Source organism: Malus sylvestris, chromosome 15 (genome assembly GCF_916048215.2).
Source record: "Malus sylvestris chromosome 15, drMalSylv7.2, whole genome shotgun sequence".
NCBI classification, from domain to species: Eukaryota; Viridiplantae; Streptophyta; class Magnoliopsida; order Rosales; family Rosaceae; genus Malus; species Malus sylvestris.
Genome location: NC_062274.1, coordinates 27793105 through 27813788, shown reverse-complemented (window position 1 = coordinate 27813788; position 20684 = coordinate 27793105). Strand labels below are relative to the sequence as shown.

General features: G+C 36.9%; 2 protein-coding genes and 1 long non-coding RNA gene across 3 annotated transcripts; 2 read left to right on the top strand and 1 right to left on the bottom strand.

The window, feature by feature from the left end:
- Positions 1 to 8587: 8587 nt before the first annotated feature.
- Positions 8588 to 9423, top strand: LOC126602301 (uncharacterized). Its single transcript, XR_007616073.1, has 3 exons — positions 8588 to 8652; positions 8997 to 9086; positions 9203 to 9423. It is a non-coding gene; the product is annotated as an uncharacterized LOC126602301 (long non-coding RNA).
- Positions 9424 to 9689: 266 nt separating this feature from the next.
- LOC126602300 (ACT domain-containing protein ACR1-like) lies at positions 9690 to 15354 on the top strand. Its single transcript, XM_050269130.1, has 4 exons — positions 9690 to 9704; positions 13991 to 14569; positions 14663 to 14767; positions 14864 to 15354. Exons 2-4 carry the CDS (start codon positions 14021 to 14023, stop codon positions 14966 to 14968), a joined length of 759 nt encoding a protein of 252 aa, XP_050125087.1. The 5' UTR covers positions 9690 to 9704; positions 13991 to 14020; the 3' UTR covers positions 14969 to 15354.
- A 1147-nt stretch (positions 15355 to 16501) lies between these two features.
- Positions 16502 to 19528, bottom strand: LOC126604655 (uncharacterized). The gene is made up of 3 exons (XM_050271940.1): positions 18786 to 19528; positions 18112 to 18299; positions 16502 to 17427 (listed from the first exon to the last, which is right to left on the bottom strand). The coding sequence occupies exons 1-3, from the start codon at positions 19354 to 19356 to the stop codon at positions 16732 to 16734; spliced, it is 1455 nt and encodes a 484-aa protein (XP_050127897.1). The 5' UTR covers positions 19357 to 19528; the 3' UTR covers positions 16502 to 16731.
- Between the last annotated feature and the right edge of the window lie 1156 nt (positions 19529 to 20684).

Genomic DNA, 20684 nt, shown 5'->3' with positions numbered 1-20684 from the left:
GAGTCTATCAAATCTCCGAAAAAGAACTGCCATAACGAAATCCCCTTTTAAAAAGATAAAAAAAAATTGTTTTTCTGGTCTATATATATATGTCAAATCAATAAAATTGGTATTAAAATACCATGCAATCTAGAAAGTTTATCTTCCAGAATATATCTTGAATACTTTTCCGAATGCTGTATTTAACATATTGTTATAATCACATCACAATAAATAAAATTAACATTTTTCTTTTCAAATGAAACAGTCCGTGGTCTGTTTAAAACCAACCATCTGTTGGTATTTTTCAGAAGGGATACTTTGGATGCGGTTCCTAATCCTTAATATTCTTTGACTAAAACTGTAATGGTATTCAAAGTTTGATCTTGTACACTTCATTATATTACAATTAATATTTATATTTTTATAGTTTTGACATTAATTGTTTAATATTTTATGAGATTTATAATCCTATAAATTTAAAATCCCTCATTATAATATTATTAGAAACGGTTACAATAAAAAAATTCAAACATTTTGATTGAATAAATGGATAAAAACTACGTAAAAATAAGAAATAAGAAATGACAAAAGAATTAAAAAATGGTACATTATTAATAAAGAAGAATGAGTACATTATAAATAAATTAGGGTACAAATAAAAGATTAAAAAATTATGAGTACAAATGAATATTTAAAAAATATAGGCGCTAAAAGAAATTAATACATGGGTACAAAATAAAGCTAAAAAGAAAATACTACAAATTTAAAAAAATGTTGCAAATTAAAAGTGGGTATAAACTAAAAATATAAATATATGATACAAAGTTTAGGCATAAAACATAAATATACCATATGTAATTTTTCTATCATTGATTAAATATACAATGTCACGTGATGATGTACATATGAGTACAAACACAAATAAAACTTTAAAAAATATGGGCACAAAAAGAAACTAATATATGTGTACAAATTAAAAATAGGTACAAACTAAAAATAAAAATATATGATAAAAAATTTAGCCATAAATATAAATATACTAATTTTAATATTTTTAACACTAAAGGAATATATTTAAAAATAAAAATATTTTATTATTTAAATAATTAATGATGTTATTAATATCAAATGACCTTGATCAAAAATTGAAAATGAATAGGATTTTAATCAATGAAATAGCAAAAAAAAGAATGTGAACCTAATTTATCTTTTTCAGAAACTGCTACTTTTGCTTTTATGAAAACTTAATTAAGAGTTATCTGGGAAGTAACTAAAGGAAGTGAGTGTGGTTGAACAGCTTGTCAATTGAATGCTTTCCTCTTCCTGATCTCTACACCTGTAAGAAAATCATGAATGTGAGCAACCACTTAAAGTAATTTCAGTTGGGATTCTTTTAATTTTCTCCAAAGATGTAAGCAACAAAAACCACAAACTGTTCTCACCTAAAACAAAAGGAGACAAGTTGTTTAAGACGGTTAATCAGTGATAAATAGGACTTCCAACTCAAAAGTTAGAAGTTATTAGGTAAAGTATTTATGAGAATTATAATACATTACATAGATCATTCTATCTATTCTTGTCTGCGCAATTTTTGGTTTCCAACATAAGCTATATATTATATATTACACACACACACACAAAAACCCACGTTTACTGTTTACGAGCAGTAAAGTGCCGAAAATGCCCCCCAATTGCTCTTGGTCGTGCATCTTTTCCTATTTTTACATAGTGAAATGGCAAATTTGCCCTCGTCGCCCACGCTTCCATCATCATTGAAGAAACCTATTCTCGACTCTTCTACTTCATTCCACTCTCTCCCATCTAAATCCAAAAGATTAGTTCGCAACTTCTCAAACTCTGTGTCGCACCACCAACATGGGCGCCACAGCTGCTGGGTCCCCAATCTACATAAGGCAAGTAATTTGAAGCTTTGATCCTGTTTTCAATTATTACGACCAATTTCAAATTTAAATCTATTTACATTTTTAAATTGATTTTGGGTTACTGAAATCATTGATGGAAAATCTGCTAGAAAACTCAAGATTTCAGTATTCGAATTATGGGTTCTCTTCAAACTTCACAATTGTTGGATCTGGGTTCTCTTCAGACTTCACAATTTGCTAGAAAACTCAAGGTTCATCTCTCTGTTATACCTGTGATTATCTTAATCACAGTAAAGGGTTTACTTAATGTTTTAATTGAGTAATTAGTTATGTAGTTTGTTAGGCCAACTGGCAGAGAATATTTGGAGAACCTATATGTAGCCAATTGTGGATGTAATGGAACAATGGTCAATTTTATAAAGAAATATTTTACAAAAACATCTCTCTCTCTCTCTCTCTCTCTCTCTCTCTACTCCTCTTTCCCATTCTTCATTGTTGTTACTACTTGCAGGTTGAGTTAGGACTCTGAGAATTGGTACATATCAATTGGTATCATCCTGGTCGATCCTCGATTCCCTCTTGTATGCTCTGTCACGCTCCGACTACTCAATTAACAACTATGGACACCCGTCTTTCCACCGTTGAAGCTACTCTCGCCGATCTTCCTAATCTCATTCACTCTTCCATTTCAATGCCGAACACTACTAAGATGGGCAAATACCCATTGGTTATGGGTAATCGTGGTTATCCGCCAATTTACATTTGAGGGTTACGGTTATGGATAACTGTTTAGATAAATAAACGGTTATGGGTATAACCGTTTACCCGTAAAATTTAAATGGGCGGTTATGGGTATTACCCGTGTTATAAACTGGTACCCATTTAACCATTTATTTTAATATATGTAAAACTAAAACAAAAAAAATTAGCTTCTAGCTAAGTTTAGTATCCTGAGACATATTTGGTTATAAAGGACCATAATATATATATATATATATATATATATATATATGTATCACTTGAGAGAAAAATATAGTTGATAGAACGGTCCAATGTTTAATATATGTGATTGAATGTACTAAAACATTAGAGGGTTCGATAGTTTTGTTTTGGAGTGTTTTGGAGCTTTGGTCAACTGAAGATCATGATTACCTTGAACTTTTAGAAACATGTTATTGTCAACTGATGAGTACCTATATATATATATATATATTTAATTGGCCTCGAGTTTTCAATAAATATTGGACCCAAAAATTAGAAATCAATTAAATGGCTTGGATCGATGAGCATATGTTTCTAAATAAAAATCCAAATATTTATCAAATTAGCTTATTAGTAGACTGATACATACTCACGTACATACATACATACATATATATATATATATATGTGTGTGTGTGTGTGTGTGTGTGTGTGTGTGTGTGTGTGTATGTAAACACGAATATTAATTAATATATATATATGTGTGTGTGTGTGTGTGTGTTTGTAAACACGAATATTAATTAACCTGCAACCATGCATGATTCTTGTAATAGATTGACTGTCAAATAATTGGGAGACATCGCGTATATTCATAAATAATATTGCCGTTAATACAAAAATTCATGTTAAATGTATTTATAATGGTATTTAATTGTTAGAAAAAGAAAATTATGACAAATTTCTTTTTAAGTTTTAAGTTGTTAAAAAAATAGGTAGACGGGTGAAAAAACAAAGGAGTAAATGGGTTAAAAATGAGTAAACAGGTACGCAGTTATGGTTAAATGGGTATGCGGTTATATGTATGGTTAACCGTTTATAAACGGATATGGATATGGGTATACCCATTTATATAAATACCCAACGGGTAAACGGTTATGCGAGTAAAAGCTTAAACGATTATGGATAAATAATTGCGGTTATCTTCCCGCCATAACCGTTGCCCATCCTAAACGATACCCTCTTTGTTGTTTTTTCCGTCGAATTGGATGCTAAACTTGCTTTCTCATTCAAGCAATTATAGCGTGAGCAGTTTTTTGTGGGTGGTGCTGGCTCTTCTGCGCACCCAGTGCTTCCAACACACGATCTGGGTCATCCATCGCCCATTCTTACGAAGGAGGCTGATCTCCGTTTCCTGGAGACTCCTCATCTACCTCATCGTGATTAGTATGAGCCTGGAGGATGGTCCCCAAGGCCTCAGTGGCAACAGAGGGTGGAATTTCCTCGATTCTCAGATGGCGATGATTTGATCGCTTGGATTTATAAGGCTGAGCAATATTTTGCTTGTTACAGTACTCTAGATCCTCAAAAGGTTCTTACAGCTTCATTTTACATGGAAAAGGAAGCTCTTCAGTGGTTCAAATGGCGAAACTGCATTCACATTACACCAACTTAGGAGAAATTCACCAGTGTTTTTTGTAAGGAATTTGGACCCTCTGAATTTGAAGATTGCATGGACGCATTGTTCAAATTGAGGCAAACAAACTCTTAAGGAATATGTGAATTAATTTACAATGTTAAATTGTTGAAACCTAGTAATGTTCATGAAGCCATATCCATTGCCTTGCAACTTGATGCTAAACTTTCTGATATGAAGGTAGACACTCCTAGGCAAAATCCTACACCCAAAATCCATCCACGGCCTATTTTAACACCTTGAAATAGATCCCCTCGTTTCCAATTCAAAAAACTCACCCCAGAAGAAGTTCGAAGGAAGAAAGATAAAGGTGAGTGATGGTTCTGTACTAAAAAATGGGTTAGGGTCACAAAACTTCTCATGTTAGATGTGTGTGAGGATGAGGAGTTCGAATCTGGGGAAACACCTGAGGTACAAGCAGAGTTGTAGACAATAGAGTTGAGTTAGTGTGCCTTTTATGGCATCAATGAGAAACATACATTGCAAACTATGAAGGTGATGGGTGTATTGAATAACCACCTTGTGAAGATTCTCTTGGATTCTGGAAGTACTCATAACTTCATAGATTCTCGACTATTGAAGAAGGTTGGGTGGGTAGTTCAATCAACCAAACCATTTGATGTCAAGAATGCAGATGGTGGTAAGGTGAGAAGTCAAGGGTGTTGCCAACAAACTGCTCTAGAATTAGGAGGATATCATTATAGCACATATTTGTATTCTCTCCTTTTAGGAGGCTGTGATGTAGTGCTCGGAGTCCAATGGCTGTCTTTTATGAGTCATGTCCTTTGGGACTTCCAACTCCTAACTATGGAGTTCGGTGTAGGCCAAATGAAGATAAGATATCCCACAATCCTTCAACATAGGTTGCAACACCACTAATTCAAGAAATGACATTGCAACAATTGGATAAAGAGTTTGGTAGCTCTAATCTTCGGGTGTTATTGTACTCAATAGAGCCTGGAATAGTTGAAAGCAACAAATTTAACTCCGCAGCAGATTGCATAATTAAAAAAAATCCTACAAAACTTTGTTAATGTGTTCAAAGTTCATTCTCAGCTTCCTCCTGCTAGATCTCATGACCACAAAATCCTTTTAATTCCAAGTTCCAACCCTTCAAGTATCAGACCATACCATAATAGTTCTGTCCAAAAAGATGAAATTGAAAAGGCAGTGCAAGAATTGCTCCATTATGGGTTCATTGGACCTAGTCACAACCTATTCTCATTTCTAGTATTGTTGGTTAAGAAGAAAGAAGGCACATGGAGGTTATGCATGGATTATAGGGAATTAAACGGTATCACAATCAAAGACAAGTATCCCATTCCTTTAATTGATGACCTGTTAGATGAACTTTATGGAGCTAAGTACTTTACTAAGTTGGATCTCAGGGTTGGCTATCACCAAATCCAAATGCATGAAGAAGACATTGCAAAAACTACCTTTAGGACACATGAGGGATATTATGAGTTCCTTGTGATGCCCTTTGAATTGACTAACGCTCCTGCAACCTTTCATAGTCTGATGAATGATATTTTAAGCCCTATCTGAGGAAGTTTATACTAGTGTTCTTCGATACTATACTGGTTTATAGCAGATCATGGGATGACCACTTAGACCATTTGCATAAGGCATTTCAAGTCTTGCAAGAGCATCAATTGTATGTAAAAAAAAAAAAAAAAAAAAAACGAAAGTGTTCTTTTGGGCAGACCCAAGTGGAATATTTAGGACACATTGTCTCAAGTGAAGGTGTCTCAGTTGATCCAACAAAAATTAAGGTTATTATTGACTGGCCTACTCCTAGAACAGTGAAGGAACTTAGGGGATTCTTGGGATTGACAGGGTATTACATGAAGTTTGTTCCTGGTTATGGTAAAATTTGCCAACCTTTATACAAACTCACCGGCAAGGAAAGGTTTCTTTGGTCTGAAGACACTGAGGAAGCTTTCAATAAGTTAAAAGAAGCCATGACCTTTCCCCAGTAACTTGCACTTCCAAACTTTCAGGTTCCTTTTGTGGTGGAATGCGATGCCTCGGGAAATGGGATTGGGGCAGTGCTTCAATAGTAAGGGAAACCTATTGCTTTTATAAGCCAATCTCTAGGGCCAAGGAACCAAGCACTGTTAACATGTGAGAGGGAATTGATTGCCATTGTTTATGCAGTCAAAAAGTGGCTAAACTACTTACAAGGGTGCCATTTTATTATCAAGACAGATCATAGTAGCTTGGAGTACTTTTTTTAAGTCAGAAAACTAACACCCCATTCCAACAAAAATGGGTTTCAAAGTTGTTAGGCTTTGACTATGAGGTGCAATATAGGCAAGGCAAGGAAGCTGATGCATTGTCTAATGTTTCTGGTTCCCTACCATTACTTGAGAAAGCATTGGAGGAAGAAAGTGAGTAATTTTCCATCACCTACCCTTACTTTGGATAGTTGGATGAGTTGAGGAGAGAATTAGAGCATGATCAGTGGATTACAATGAAAAATATAGAATTGAAAGCCAATAATCAATCGGGAAAAGTTTACTCTAGCCTATCCAAGTATCATATTAACAATGGCTTTCTCAAATACAAACATAGGATTGTCATTGGTACTTACTCATCTTGGAGGAAAAAGGTTTTTAAGGAACACCACTCCACTCATATGGCAGGGGCATGAGGGAGTGTTGAAAACTTATCAAAGGTTAAAAAAAGAAGGTTTTCCTGGGTTGGAATGAAGAGGGACATCAAGACTTAGGTGGCCGAGTGTAGAACCTGTCAACAGAATAAATATGAAACAATTTCTCCCCCTGGATTGTTGCAGCTCATTCTAATTCCTCAGCAAGCTTGGAATGACATCAGTATGGACTTCATCTGTGGTTTACCATGTTGCAAGGGTAAATTTGTGATACTAGTGGTTGTGGATAGGCTCTCTAAATATGCCCACTTCATACTCTTGGGTCATCCTTACACTGCTAGCATAGTTGCACAGGAATTCGTTGAACATGTGTTTAAATTACATGGTATGCATATGACCATAGTAAGTGATAGAGACACCATTTTCCTGAGTGCTTTTTGGAAAGAGTTTTTCAAAATGCAAGGTTCTAAGTTATGCATGAGCTCTGGTTATCACCCTCAAAGTGATGGCCAAACTCAAGTAGTTAACAGATGTGTAGAAACCTACCTTAGGTGTTTTACAAGTTGTCAACCCAGGAAATGGTTGCAATGGCTCATATGGGCTAAATGGAGTTACAATACATTGCTTCCGATGAATTGGGAACTGCTAAGTTAGACAGCATTGAACAAGGACTGTTGGCCAGGGATAAAATGATATATATGCTCAAGACCAACTTAGTTGTAGCTCAGAATCGCATGAAAGTGCAAGCTGCTAAGCACAAGTGTGAGAGAACCTTTAAAGTTGGAGATTTAGTCAATCTAAAACTCATCCCATATCAATTGCAGCCCTTAGCTACTCATGCTTACCACAAACTTCACCCAAAGTTCTATGGCCCTTTTGAAGTTTTGGAAAAAATTGGCAGTGTTGCTTATAAACTGAAGTTACCAGAAGGTTCGAATATTCACTCAGTGTTTCATGTTAGTTGTTTGAAGAAACACATTGGTGCTGATGTAAGTCTAGTCCCATTACTACCATTGATCACTGATGATGGTCTCCAAGCTCAAGAACCGAAAGCATTTTTGCAAAGGAGGATTTATAAGAAGAAATATGCAGCAGGAGTTCAATTGCTTTTGCAGTGGAAGGGCAAGAATGAAGATGAATCCTCATGGGAATACTATGAGGAATTCATTGATAGGTTTCCAGATCTCAAGCTTTAAAAGTCTAACCTTGTGGACAAGGTTCAACTGAAGGGAAGGGGAATGTTATATATGTGATTATCTTAATCACAGTAAAGGGTTTACTTAATGTTTTAAGTGAGTAATTAGTTATGTAGTTTGTTTTGCCAACTGGCAGAGAATATTTGGAGAACCTATATGTAGCCAATCGTGGATGTAATGGAACAACGGTCAATTTTATAAAGAAAGATTTTACAAAAACATCTCTCTCTCTCTCTCTCTCTCTCTCTCTCTCTAGCTACTCCTCCCTCCCATTCTCCATTGTTGCTGCTACTTGCAGGTTGAGTTAGGACTCTGAGAATTGGTACATATCACTCTCTCTCTCTCTCACCTTTTTTTTTCAATTCATGATCAAATTTCCTTTGTATGAATGTTGGATCTGTTGCTTTCAACAAATTTTGCACTCTGTTTGTTGCACTTAATTTTTTGTCGTTTGATTTGGTGAATTCTTGGGAAAATCCAAGTTGAGTCCCGTTTTGATTCGAAGAAATTTTATACCCAGAAAAGCTTGGCTGCTGTTCTGATTTGAAGAAATTTCAAACCCATGAAAGCTCGTGTTTCTTGGTGAGTTCTCTGACATATTTGTTTCGGATTTGGTTTTTGGGTTCTCTTTTTGTTCAAATTTTTATAATTTTAATTTTAAAAATCTGGGTTAAAGAATTTTTTTCTGAGTTTAGCATTTAGCTGTTGGATTGCATGAAATCAGTATTTAAAGAAATCTTTTGTATGAGAATGCAATGATGGACATTTTTTTTGCCCAGCGAATTAACTCACAGAGCTTCCTGTGAGTTAAAGTCTTAAACTTTTGATTGAAATCTTTTAGAGCTTTTATCGTTTTTGTTATCTATGCTGATGTTAACTGGGAATTTTTTTTTAATCATAATTTTGTTTTATTTTCTGTTGGGCAGCTTTTGGTATGATACGGATGTTGATTCGGCAATGCGTTTACGATATTACTCTTTGCAACGCTTTGCCTTTGAGCTATTAAGTACATCAAGGTATACTAACTATTTGACCGCATGTGTCATAGTTGCATTATAGTGAGGTTTAGAAATTTTAATTATAATATAAAAAAAATTGTATGGATGTGATCGTTCATTATATGTCGATACAGAGTGATGATTCCTTGGTCGTGAGACGGATTTTTCCAACGAAAGTACGGTACTTCTATGTCTTCATAGGGGATTTGAATATTTAACTCGACTCTCTTGTGGAATTCCAATAACTAATTTGTATGAACAGGTCGAGCCTATATACTAGATATGTACGACACTCGAATATATCCATTTTTAAGTTTCCTGCTCTCCTAATGTTCTAAGATGCAAGCTCTTTGCACCAAAGTTACCAGCTGTACTGCTGTACAGGTCTATGAGAGCAGGATTCTAGCATAAACCAAGTGTTTAAATCCACCTTTACTTGATCTTCTTTAGGATTATGAAGCAAGGAGATACATTGACCAGAAGGTTGGAGTAGGTGAGCCATTGCTACCACACTCGCATATCAGATAATAGTGGTTTGCTATTATGAACTTCTGTAGTGTAATCCTTTTTCTTGAATGTAAACAGAGTGGAACGACAACGAATGAGTACCTGAGAAAGTTAGATAAAGCGCTTGAGGTATAAGGTTAACGGTGTCGTCATATATGCTTGACCTCTCATTTTCTTTTGTAATAATATAAGCTCTTTATGGTTAAGTAGTCGGTACACTTTATTGTTTCAAATTAAAAAAAAATTAAAAAAAAAAACAACGTGAAAAGAACTACATAAAAATTTGCATTTGTGTATGCTAGGTTGTTGTGCATAGTTTTGATCCTCAGTTGATATGTTGGAAACGATATTCTGTTGAAGGTGTTATCGTTCGTTGATTTTTTTGGTCATACAGAATATTACTTTCCTCCATTCTTTTCAGTTCCACATATGGCACACAATCCTGAAATGCAAGTACATGAATTTCCACATATGGCACATAATCCTGAAATGCAAGTACATGAATTTTATTAATCAGTTTTCTGTTAACGTATTTGGTTTGGTTCATATAGAGGAAAAACAATTAAATTTTCTGCACAAAACTGGTTTGTAAACAAATTTTTAGTCAAGATGTTGTGATAACGAACCGATGTTTATATATAAAAGGCCACTTGATGAAATATATATGCATAACTGGAGGTTCTGTATGAGTATATAAACTGGATGTTGTAAGCCAGTTATAATAGCTCATTCTTTTAAAATATATAAACCATTTTATCTCCAATGAGTAGACATTGAGGATATCGGCCTAACTATATAACACCTGTATGAGGAGACCAATTTAATAGTTTCCTACGAGCTGAGGCGGAGTCACAGTGGGGTCAATGGGGTCGCACGACCTCTTGGAAGCCATGGAAATAATCTTAGAGGTCCCTTGGAGTTGCTGGTGCGACCCCTTGGAGCTGCTGGTTTGACCTCTTGGAGCTGCACACCACATGGCCGACAAAATGTCTGAAAGATGAAGCAGCCTTGCAGGTTGAAGAAGAAGGAGGTGCCGCGCACGAGCCTTTTTTTTTTTTTAAACAACCTGGGCAAAACGACGTCGTTTTGGGCCAGGTCTGAAAAGAAAAAAAAAATGTAGCCTCTCCTTCCTCTGCTCACAGACCCGAATCCCCCATTCCAAAACCCCCAAATTTTTTTTATTTTCTCCTCCTCCAACCCTAAGCTCCAAACTCAAACCCACCCCCCCCCCCAAAAAAAAACCCTTAACTCCATCTCCTCCCTTGTTGCCACCATTGAGGTGCCTTTGTCCTGCCGTCGTCGTCGCTGTGGTGGTGGTGCCGCGCCAGCTAATCTCTTTGTATTTGCTCATTGTTATTGTGAAATTTCACAATTCAAGTAAGTTCTAAACCCTATGTGTAATGTATGATATATTTAATTTAATTGAAACCTAATTCATATTTATTTTGATTATATTGGTGGTTTGATTATATTGTGAGTTTTTATTTTCATTATTTTGTATATGTAGAATATATTTAATTTAATTGAAATTCAATTCATATTTATTTTGATTATATTGATGGTTTGTTTATATTGTGAGTTTTAATTTTCATTATTTTGTATATGTATATATATTTAATTTAATTGAACTCCAATTCATATTTATTTTGATTATATTGATGGTTTGTTTATATAGTGAGTTTTTATTTTCATTATTTTGTATATGTAGAATATATTTAATTAAATTGAAATCCAATTCATATTTATTTTGATTATATTGATGGTTTGTTTATATTGTGAGTTTTTATTTTCATTATTTTGTATATGTAGAATATATTTAATTTAATTGAAATCCAATTCATATTTATTTTGATTATGTTGATGGTTTGTTTATATTGTGAGTATTTATTTTGAATATTTTGTATGTGTAGAATTATTATGGAACGGTTTTTTAAGAGAAAGTCATCATCGGGTTTGGATAGTTCGAATAATGTTGATAGTTCAAATACTGTTGGTAGTTCAAGAACTCCAAGTTCAAGACAAAGTCAGTTAGATGGTGTTTTGGGTAATCTTCAAGCGGATCCTGGATTAAGAACTCAAATGATAGATTATGATGCTAATATGAGAGATGAGGTCCGAAGATCATATCTACAAAAAGGACCTTGTCAACCTAGAGGTCATAATTTCCCAACAACTAATATGTCGGGAATTAATCGACGCTTCATTCCCCAATGGTTTGATGAGTTTGATTGGTTGGAGTATAGTTTATCTAAAGATGCGGCATTTTGTCTCTATTGCTATCTCTTTAAAACCAATTTTGAACAAGTGGGTAGTGAAGCTTTCACTAGAGATGGATTTAAGACTTGGAGGAAAGGAAGAGAAAGATTTAAGATGCATGTTGGACCGGTTGGGAGTGTTCATAATAAGGCTAGAGAAGCTGCTACAAATTTGATGAATCAAGCTACACATATTGAAACGGCAGTGAGCAAACACTCCGACCAAGCTTGTAAGGCTTATCGCACATGCTTGAATGCATCAATCAAGTGCACTAAGTTTTTATTGCGACAAGGTCTTGCTTTTCGTAGCCATGATGAAAGTGCCACTTCAAGCAATAGGGGAAATTACTTGGAGCTATTGCAATTCCTTGCAGATAATGATGATAAAGTTAGAGAAGTCGTGATGGAAAATGCTCCGGGAAATCTCAAATTACTAGCTCCTTCCATTCAAAAAGAAATTGTGAATTCATGTGCCCTTGAAACACTTGATGCTATCATGGATGGTCTAAAAGATAGATTCTTTTCAATATTGGTGGATGAAGCACATGATGTGTCTGTGAAAGAGCAAATGACTATGGTGTTGCGTTATGTGGATGACAACGGGCATGTAATTGAAAGATTTGTGGGTATCCAATATGTTACCGACACTACTTCAAGTTCACTAAAGGATGCTATTGACACATTCTTTTCTCGCAACGGTTTGAGCATTTCCAAGCTACGAGGACAAGGTTATGATGGTGTTAGCAATATGAGAGATGAGTTGAATGGCCTTAAAACAAAGATATTGAGAGAACAACCTTGTGCATATTATGTTCATTGTTTTGCTCATCAACTTCAACTAGCTCTTGTTGCCGTAGCAAAGAAGAATATAGACATTGCTTCTTTTTTTGCAATGGCTAATAGTGTGGTTAATCATGTTGGAACATCTTGTAAGCGGCGTGATTTACTTAGACAGCAACTTCAAGAAGAGCTTGTGATAGCTTTTGAAAATGATTGTCTTATAATAAGGCGAGGCTTAAATCAAGAAACAAGTCTCAAACGTGCCGGTGACACACGATGGAACTCACACTATGGTACCTTGATTAGCATCATTTCCATGTTTTCATCCGTGGTTCATGTGCTTCAAATGGTTATTGATGATAATCCCAATGAAAGTGCGGGTGAAGCAAATAAGTTAATGAGAGAAATACGTACTTTTGAGTTTGTGTTTCACCTTTTCTTGATGAAAGTCATATTGGGACTCACAAATGATTTGTCACAAGCATTGCAAAGGAAAGATCAAGAAATTGTGAATGCAATGGCTTTAGTGAAATCATGCAAGGAAAAGCTACATTGGATGAGGAATAATGGGTTTGATGCATTAGTTGATGAAGTATATTCTTTTTGTGAAAAACATCATATTGATGTTCCTAACATGGAAGAGGCATTTCTACTTCTAGGGAGGTCAAGGCGTAATGCTCAAATAAAGACAAATCGTCATCATTATTGTGTGAAGCTCTTTATTTATGTCATTGATAAGCAAATTACGGAGTTAGAGGATCGCTTTAATGAGCTAAATACTAAGTTGCTTATTTGTTTGGCATGTTTGAGTCCGAAAGATTCATTTGTAGCTTTTGATAAACCAAAGTTACTTCGTCTTGCTCAATTTTATCCTCAAGACTTTTCGGATGAGGATCGTTTGACACTTGAAGATCAACTTGAGATTTATATTCATTATGTGCGTTCCAGTAGTGATTTCTCTCAATTGGAAGGGATTGGTGATCTTGCAAAAAAAAAAATGGTGGAGACAAGGATGCATCAAGTATTCAATTATGTAAATTTGCTTATTACATTGTCTTTAGTTTTACCAGTTGCAACTGCTTCAGTGGAGAGAACATTTTCTGTCATGAATATTATTAAGGGTCCACTTAGGAACAAAATGGGAGATCAATGGTTGAGTGATAGCTTACTTGTTTATATTGAGAGAGATATTTTTGCTTGTATTGAAAATGAAGCTATAATGCTTCGTTTTCAAAATATGAAACCTCGTCGTAGACAATTATAGCTTGTAATATTGTTTCCGTTATGAATTATGAATGAAAGTACTATGATTTCATTTTCAATATGTTTTTCCATCCTAAATTTTATTTAGACTTTTACACTAAGACCTCTTGTGGTAAGATTCCTGGCTCCACCACTGGAGCCGAGAGTATGCCTAAGAAGAGAAGTAAAACTGGAACTGGAGGACTCGGCCTTAGAGATGACCAGCAAGGACCGACCGGGACTCATGTCCGAAATATCGGCAGTCCTTGTGGAGTTGGGCTGCAACCCATTTTCTACATAGAAGATGGGTTGAAAGGAGGACCCAGCACGGATCCAATTAGACTGGCTCATGTGCAAGAGCAGCTGGGGAATGTGATTGAGGCCCATCACATGAACGGTGAGAAGAGGGGCGTAAAGCTGACCACCCCGGCTGGTGGCCACACCCTCACGGAGCGGCGGCTGCACCAATTGATGTATGCCACCGACGATTACGAAAGTTGTCGTGGTTGTGACGGCGGTGGAAATAGTGCACACAAGAAGGGCTGTGATCGAACCCATGTAAACATAGAGAGTTGTAAGGAGAAAGGGTATTGGGTTGTGAACGTGAGAAGCCGAGACCGTCCTACGCTACTGTTTGACACGGTGTCTGCCCTAACTGACTTGCAGTACGTGGTGTTCCATGCGGTGGTTTCCTCCAGGGGCACCATGGCTGATCAGGTACATACTTTTCAATGACCTTGTGCACGGCAACTGAAATCTTTCTCGTTGTATGGTGTGTGATGCTATTTAAATACGAATGTCACGTCACAGGAGTACTTCGTACGGCACAAGGACGGATCCACTGTGAACACAGGGAGTGAAAGACACAAGCTTACTCTATGCTTGGTGGCTGCAATCGAGAGGAGGATCCCACAGGTATGTCCATTTATCCGACCATTGCATCTTACGATTCTAAAATACGATCTTTCTAGCATTGCTTGTCTACATTATGGAAAACGGAAATTCTTGCAGGGACTGAGGCTGGACCTCTGCGCTAAGAATCGGATGGGGCTGTTATCCGACGTCACAAGGGTTCTGAGAGAGTACGGGCTATCAATATCAAGAATCTCGCGGTGAGAAAGCAGTAGGATCAATCTATGTCACAGAGGCTTGAGGACAGGATATATAAGTCCAAGCACGGTGAAGCTGGTGACAAAAGAGATCGGAGACTCCGTTATCGCAGTTCACAAATCACAAAAGTGGGCTCTTGAGGGCTCCTTGTCAAGGACGAGCCAGAAGGTAGCCAATAGAAGAGAAGAAGAAGAAGAAGAAGAAGAAAGACCAAGATTCTCACTTGGAAGCTTGGTCTGGTCACATCTGGAGCGACTTTCCAGCAGTTTCGGACCCGTCGGATCATAAGTTGCTGCTAAGTACTTGGTCCTTTAGTTTAATGTGTTGTACGTGTGGTTGTGCCTGTAAATGAGAATGTTGTCAGCGGTTAGCTTGGTTGATGTTTCACCGTACAGATTTGGTTAATTCTTTTTCCTCTGCACTTTTTAGGAAGATATGAACCTCACATAATAGCTTCAGTCTCATCCCAGGCCACTTGAGCAAAGGCTCATGGGCATTTATTCTACGGATGAGATCTCGTAATCGGATCTATAACCTCCAACGTACTGGTACCGAACACCATCGCTGCCGCAGCCACCACCATCATTAATATATCCCTAACACGTTTTATTTTCCCTCTGGTTGGACGTTATCATTAATACGTAACACATAGAAAAGATAATTCTTAGCTCCTTACGGTTGAAGAGTCATTTCTCTTGAGTGCAAATCGCAAGCCTACGCACTAAAGTCAGTCGGTTGTACAAAGAACAAAACAAAACGTTGTACAAAAAAAAAGAAAGAATAGAGAGATGCCCCAAATAACAAACAGAGAAATCCCTAAAGCCAAAAAAAAAACTGAACTACAATAAACCTCCATAACAGAAGAAAAACAGGAGCAAATCACAGTAAAAGCTTCAGACCTGAAGCACCAAAAAATGTACACGCACACAATCATACACCTTACCCTATTAGGTGAGGGGATACCGCCATTCTAGTAGGCATTCACCAAATTGTCAACTACATGCTAATAGAGGTTTAATCCAAACTAATGCAAAACAAATACATTATCAGAACATACTAAAAACTACCGCCACATAATTCTCGAAAATGGAAATAACAACTTTTTATGTTATATGTAACATGAGAGATTAATCTTTGTCGATAGGCTTTAGCATCCCTCAGGTCACCAGCTATAATGATAAGCTTCTTTAAACAATAACTCAACTTCTTTAAGCAATTAAACAGCACTTGAAAATTTTCTCAAGTTCTTTAAACAGTGAGGCTACATTTCATACAACGCACAAACATGAGATTACTCCTAGTTGATATGCTTGACATCTCTCAAGGACCAGCTCTTAGGATCACTCAACTTCTTTAAGCAATTAAATGACACATAAGTTTCATTTAACGAGAGAGACCACATTCAATCCTGTTTTCGTCTTGTAGAAATCTTCAACCTAGGTTATCTTTCTCACAAAATCTAACCATCCCAAGGGAACAATCAAGGATTAGAAATAAAACCTCAACTACTTAGGGATTCCAGCATTGACCAGAATGAGATTAACAAAACACAATTTCATATGAAATAAATCCAGATTATTGCATGTTGTTGTATCTTGCTCCTTGTAAATACATTCTTCATCAGAAACAATAATCGAGTAACAGGCGTTATGTACAATAATACGGTTTCATAGCCTAACTCATACTCATGAGACATTTCACATCTATACAATAAGGTATGAATGAGAAGAAGAGGCCATATTGACCTGAAAAGGGTTCTTATGAATTCATCATATAACATCAATGTCTTCAACATCAAGCCAGTCATTAGATTCCTTGGTCTCCAAGTTACGAGCACTTACCTGGCCAGACCCAGAATGTCTAATCTCAACAGAGTTGCTGTCCTTATCTGAATCGGCAGAGGCTCTGGTAAGTTGAACCCAATCTCTTGAGTCTCTTGTCGACGAATCAGATCCGGATGTGACCTTGTAACTTGCTGGTGCGTCTCCATCATCCTCCTCCAGATCACTGAATGATACATCCTCATCATTCTCTACAGGGATGGAGGTTCCACCAACACCATCCATCTCTGAAGTTTCCTCTTTCAACCAATCATCACCATCATCCTCATATTTCTCATCCACAACTTTAGAGGAAAAATTAGAGAGTGGCAGTTGATATTTTGTCTCTTTTACTGGTCCTTCCTCAATAACAGGCTTGTCAATAATTTGGGTTTCGCTACTCTGAATTGGGTGCTTGTCTGTCTCGACATCAACTGCCTGTGGGAGAGGAGCTGATCTGATGGTAGACATATTGGGTGGTGCAAAGTCAGATTGAGCACTAGGTGGCACAGAAAGATGCTGTTCTTTTGGGAAATCGGAAACTCCTTTCACATAAGTAGTGCTACTTCCTGAAGGGTCTGTCTCTGAATTTTCATTAGTTGCCTTCTTAAGCTGATGAGACAACATGGCTCTAGCTTCCACTATCTGCAGACATATAATCAAGTCAAGCAAACCATAGTTGCTCAAACAAAAAATAACTAAGAAAACAAAGGCAATGAGAAAGAACAATGGAAAGGGAGCTTTGTTAGGAACTGGCTAGTCAATGTTAGTGTCCTATTTTGTTTACGATTGTATTAGGGAAACTAAAGGTGCAAGATTCTTGTCCTAAAAGAATTAGGAAAGAATTAAGTTTCCTTGTACAATTAGATTGGGAATCCTAGAAGCATATTTGGAAAAATAAATAAAGTGTACTTCATATTCCACATAAAATAGGAAATAAAGTACTTTCCTATTTCCATATAGAATAGGAAACTTAATTAGAGAATAGGCATGTAAACCACACCTTATACTTATAAATAGGTGCGGCAAGGCTAGAAAAAAGAGAGAAGAGCCAGAGACAGCCGAGAAAGGAAAGAGGGGATTAGTTTTAGGGTTTGCAATAGTAATGTAACTCTATTATTAATCAAAGACGTCGCAGTTTCTCTACCCAAAGAAATCACAACTGGACGCAGGCAGAAGTTCTGCAGAACCAGTATAAATCTTGTTTGTTTCTAGTTATTCTCTAATTTACTAAGTTTAGTCTATTGCCGGATACATCACAGAGCAAGGTCTAAAGGAGAGTCAGAATTATAACAAGTTTTGGGTCAGCACTACATAGAATCAACTCACCTTAGGTGTAGATAAAAGCTCGGCATCATGTTTAGTGAGTCTAGGGTGCAAGAGCACGAAATAAATCATCCAAAAGTGAGACTCGCACATATGCTCAGGGCAAAGTTCAATTCTGAGAGCAGCCAATGATGGTGCAAGCCGCTCAACAGCCAGAGCATGCTCTTGTTGAACATCAGACAATTCAAAATCTGGAAAATCAAAACTCACAATGTTCTTATTCCAAAGCCGTACGGTTTTTCAAATCTATTGAATCATTGATCAAGCACAAATATTATGATTTACAACAAAGTTATCCAAATAAATTGAACAAGGCAGCAAATTGGCAATTACATGTGAATAAAACATCAACTCGGATTTTAATATTCCCTGAAGAAATAAAAGTTTTAAGTCCTTACATCACAACCTGAACTGAGATTTAGCTCATTGAATCAGAATACAATGCATTAAATTCAAAGCTGCAATTGAAACAAATACGAATCGAAAACTCCATATTGGCAACACAAATAGCTCAAATTGATCATTTACGGACATTGACCATAAATCGACACTAATTTACAATAAGATAACCAAATAATTCATGAAAATAAAGCATAATGATAACCAAATAATTCATGAAAACAAAGCACATTGAATTGAATTACACAATGGAATGGTCAAATCGAAGCAGAACATACCATCTGAGTCTTCGTCGTCGTCAGAGAGAGGGAAATCGAGCCAAGTCTCCGGATGCATAGAGATATTCCTGACAAACGCGAGAACTTCCTGGGTCACACCAAAAGCAGCACCAGCTGCCTCCGCCTCCTCTTCCGATCCAAACTGAAGCAAATTCGAAGCGATCTTAGTGAACTCCGAAACCGCTATGTTACTCGACAGCTTCGAGATCCCGGTCTTGAACTTCCCGCCGATCTCCGCGAAGTCGCTGCGGATTCCGGAGATCACGTCCTCCTCGGAAGGTTCGGGATCGGAGGGATGGGCCGGATCGGACGGGTTGGGGGGAGGAGGAGGGGTAGTGGGATCGGGAGGCGGGGCGAGGAAGGAGGCGACGCCCCAGAACTGGCGAGTTAGGGTTTTGGTTAGCTCGGAGATGTCGCCTTTGACGGTGGGAGCCGACGGTGAATTGGATTCGGGTCGGGTTGAATTTGGGTCTGTACCATTGTGGGAGCTAGGGTTTGGGCCATCGTAATCACCGTCGCCGTCGTCGTCGAGCTTGAGTGAGTTGGCAATGGATTTAGCCAGCCATGACATTGTGGATGGAAGAGATGACGCCGGTTCGAAAAGCTGTGAGCCCAAAGCCAAATGATGGTGTTTCCTTCTGACTTGCAGAGTCGGTCTTCTATAACTGGGGATTAAAGTGTTTCTTACGGCGTCGTTGCGTTTTATCCTCGTTTTAATTTAGCCATAGACATCTTGTGTCGCCAATCACCATGTGTGCAGTGTGCCCACAGGCAACTTTTATTGGAACTCAGATAAATCGCGCACTATTCGTAACAGTATGCTTTTTTTTTAATATAAAAATTTTAGAGTGTCAATAAATTTTTTTGAAAATTGTAGGTTTTTTACTAATTATTATTTTTAGCGATAGAACTTCTGTTTGTTTTGCATTAAAAATAGTAAAAAAAAAGTACATACAACATACATGTTAAATGTGCTTCTTAGAACAACACAAGAGATTACACATGCAATAAAACATCACAACCCTACAAGGCTACAATTACAAACATATCAAAAATACAATATGATTCTTCAATCATGGAGGACCCTTAGTCCTAAACCCCTAATGCGTTTGTTGCACCGAACTATCTTAGATTGACTAGTTTCAAAGACTAAGCTGGATTGACTTACCATAGACTAACCAATACTAAAATTGTGAAACGTTTGATGTAGGACTACCTAGGACTAAATTTTATTTTCTACTTTTATGAAAACTTCCTTGTCTAAAAAACCTTTCTTTTTCTAAGAGAGAAAATATGTCTTATTCAAAATATCATTCATCTTAGAAAACACAACGGAAAAAGGACTTTGCTTTACATGAAAGTCTACATATTTTTTTTCACCATCATCGGCTATCAATGCATTTACAAGTTGCAACTACTTGTGCTTAAACTTGAGTTCCTTCACATATTCTTCAACTACTTGTGTAGATCTTGAGTGTTTCAATTGGTACTGCACAGGCAGAGAGTGTCCACAATATGTAAACCCATGACAAAAAGAACCAAACTTTGCTCTAAAAGTGTATGACATCTGAAACTTCTGGGCTCACAAGAACAAAGCCGATTAGCATATGTGCAGAAGAAAGAGCCTTCGACACAGATATAAGGTCTGGTTTAACGTTCTATTTGTCACACCCATGCACATAGCCAAGCCTTCGAAATCATAGATTACCTCGTCCCCATCGTCGGCAATAGATACAATGTCATATTGTTTGCTAGTCTCGTAGAGAACTCTTCTATCTCGCCTGGAAGGTGATGGCGCCTATACTACGGGCAGTCAGCGTGCAGAATACAAATGGAGCTGGAAGATCAAACTTTCGATGCATCAAGATACTTCTTCACATTGCTGTCATAAACATAGCT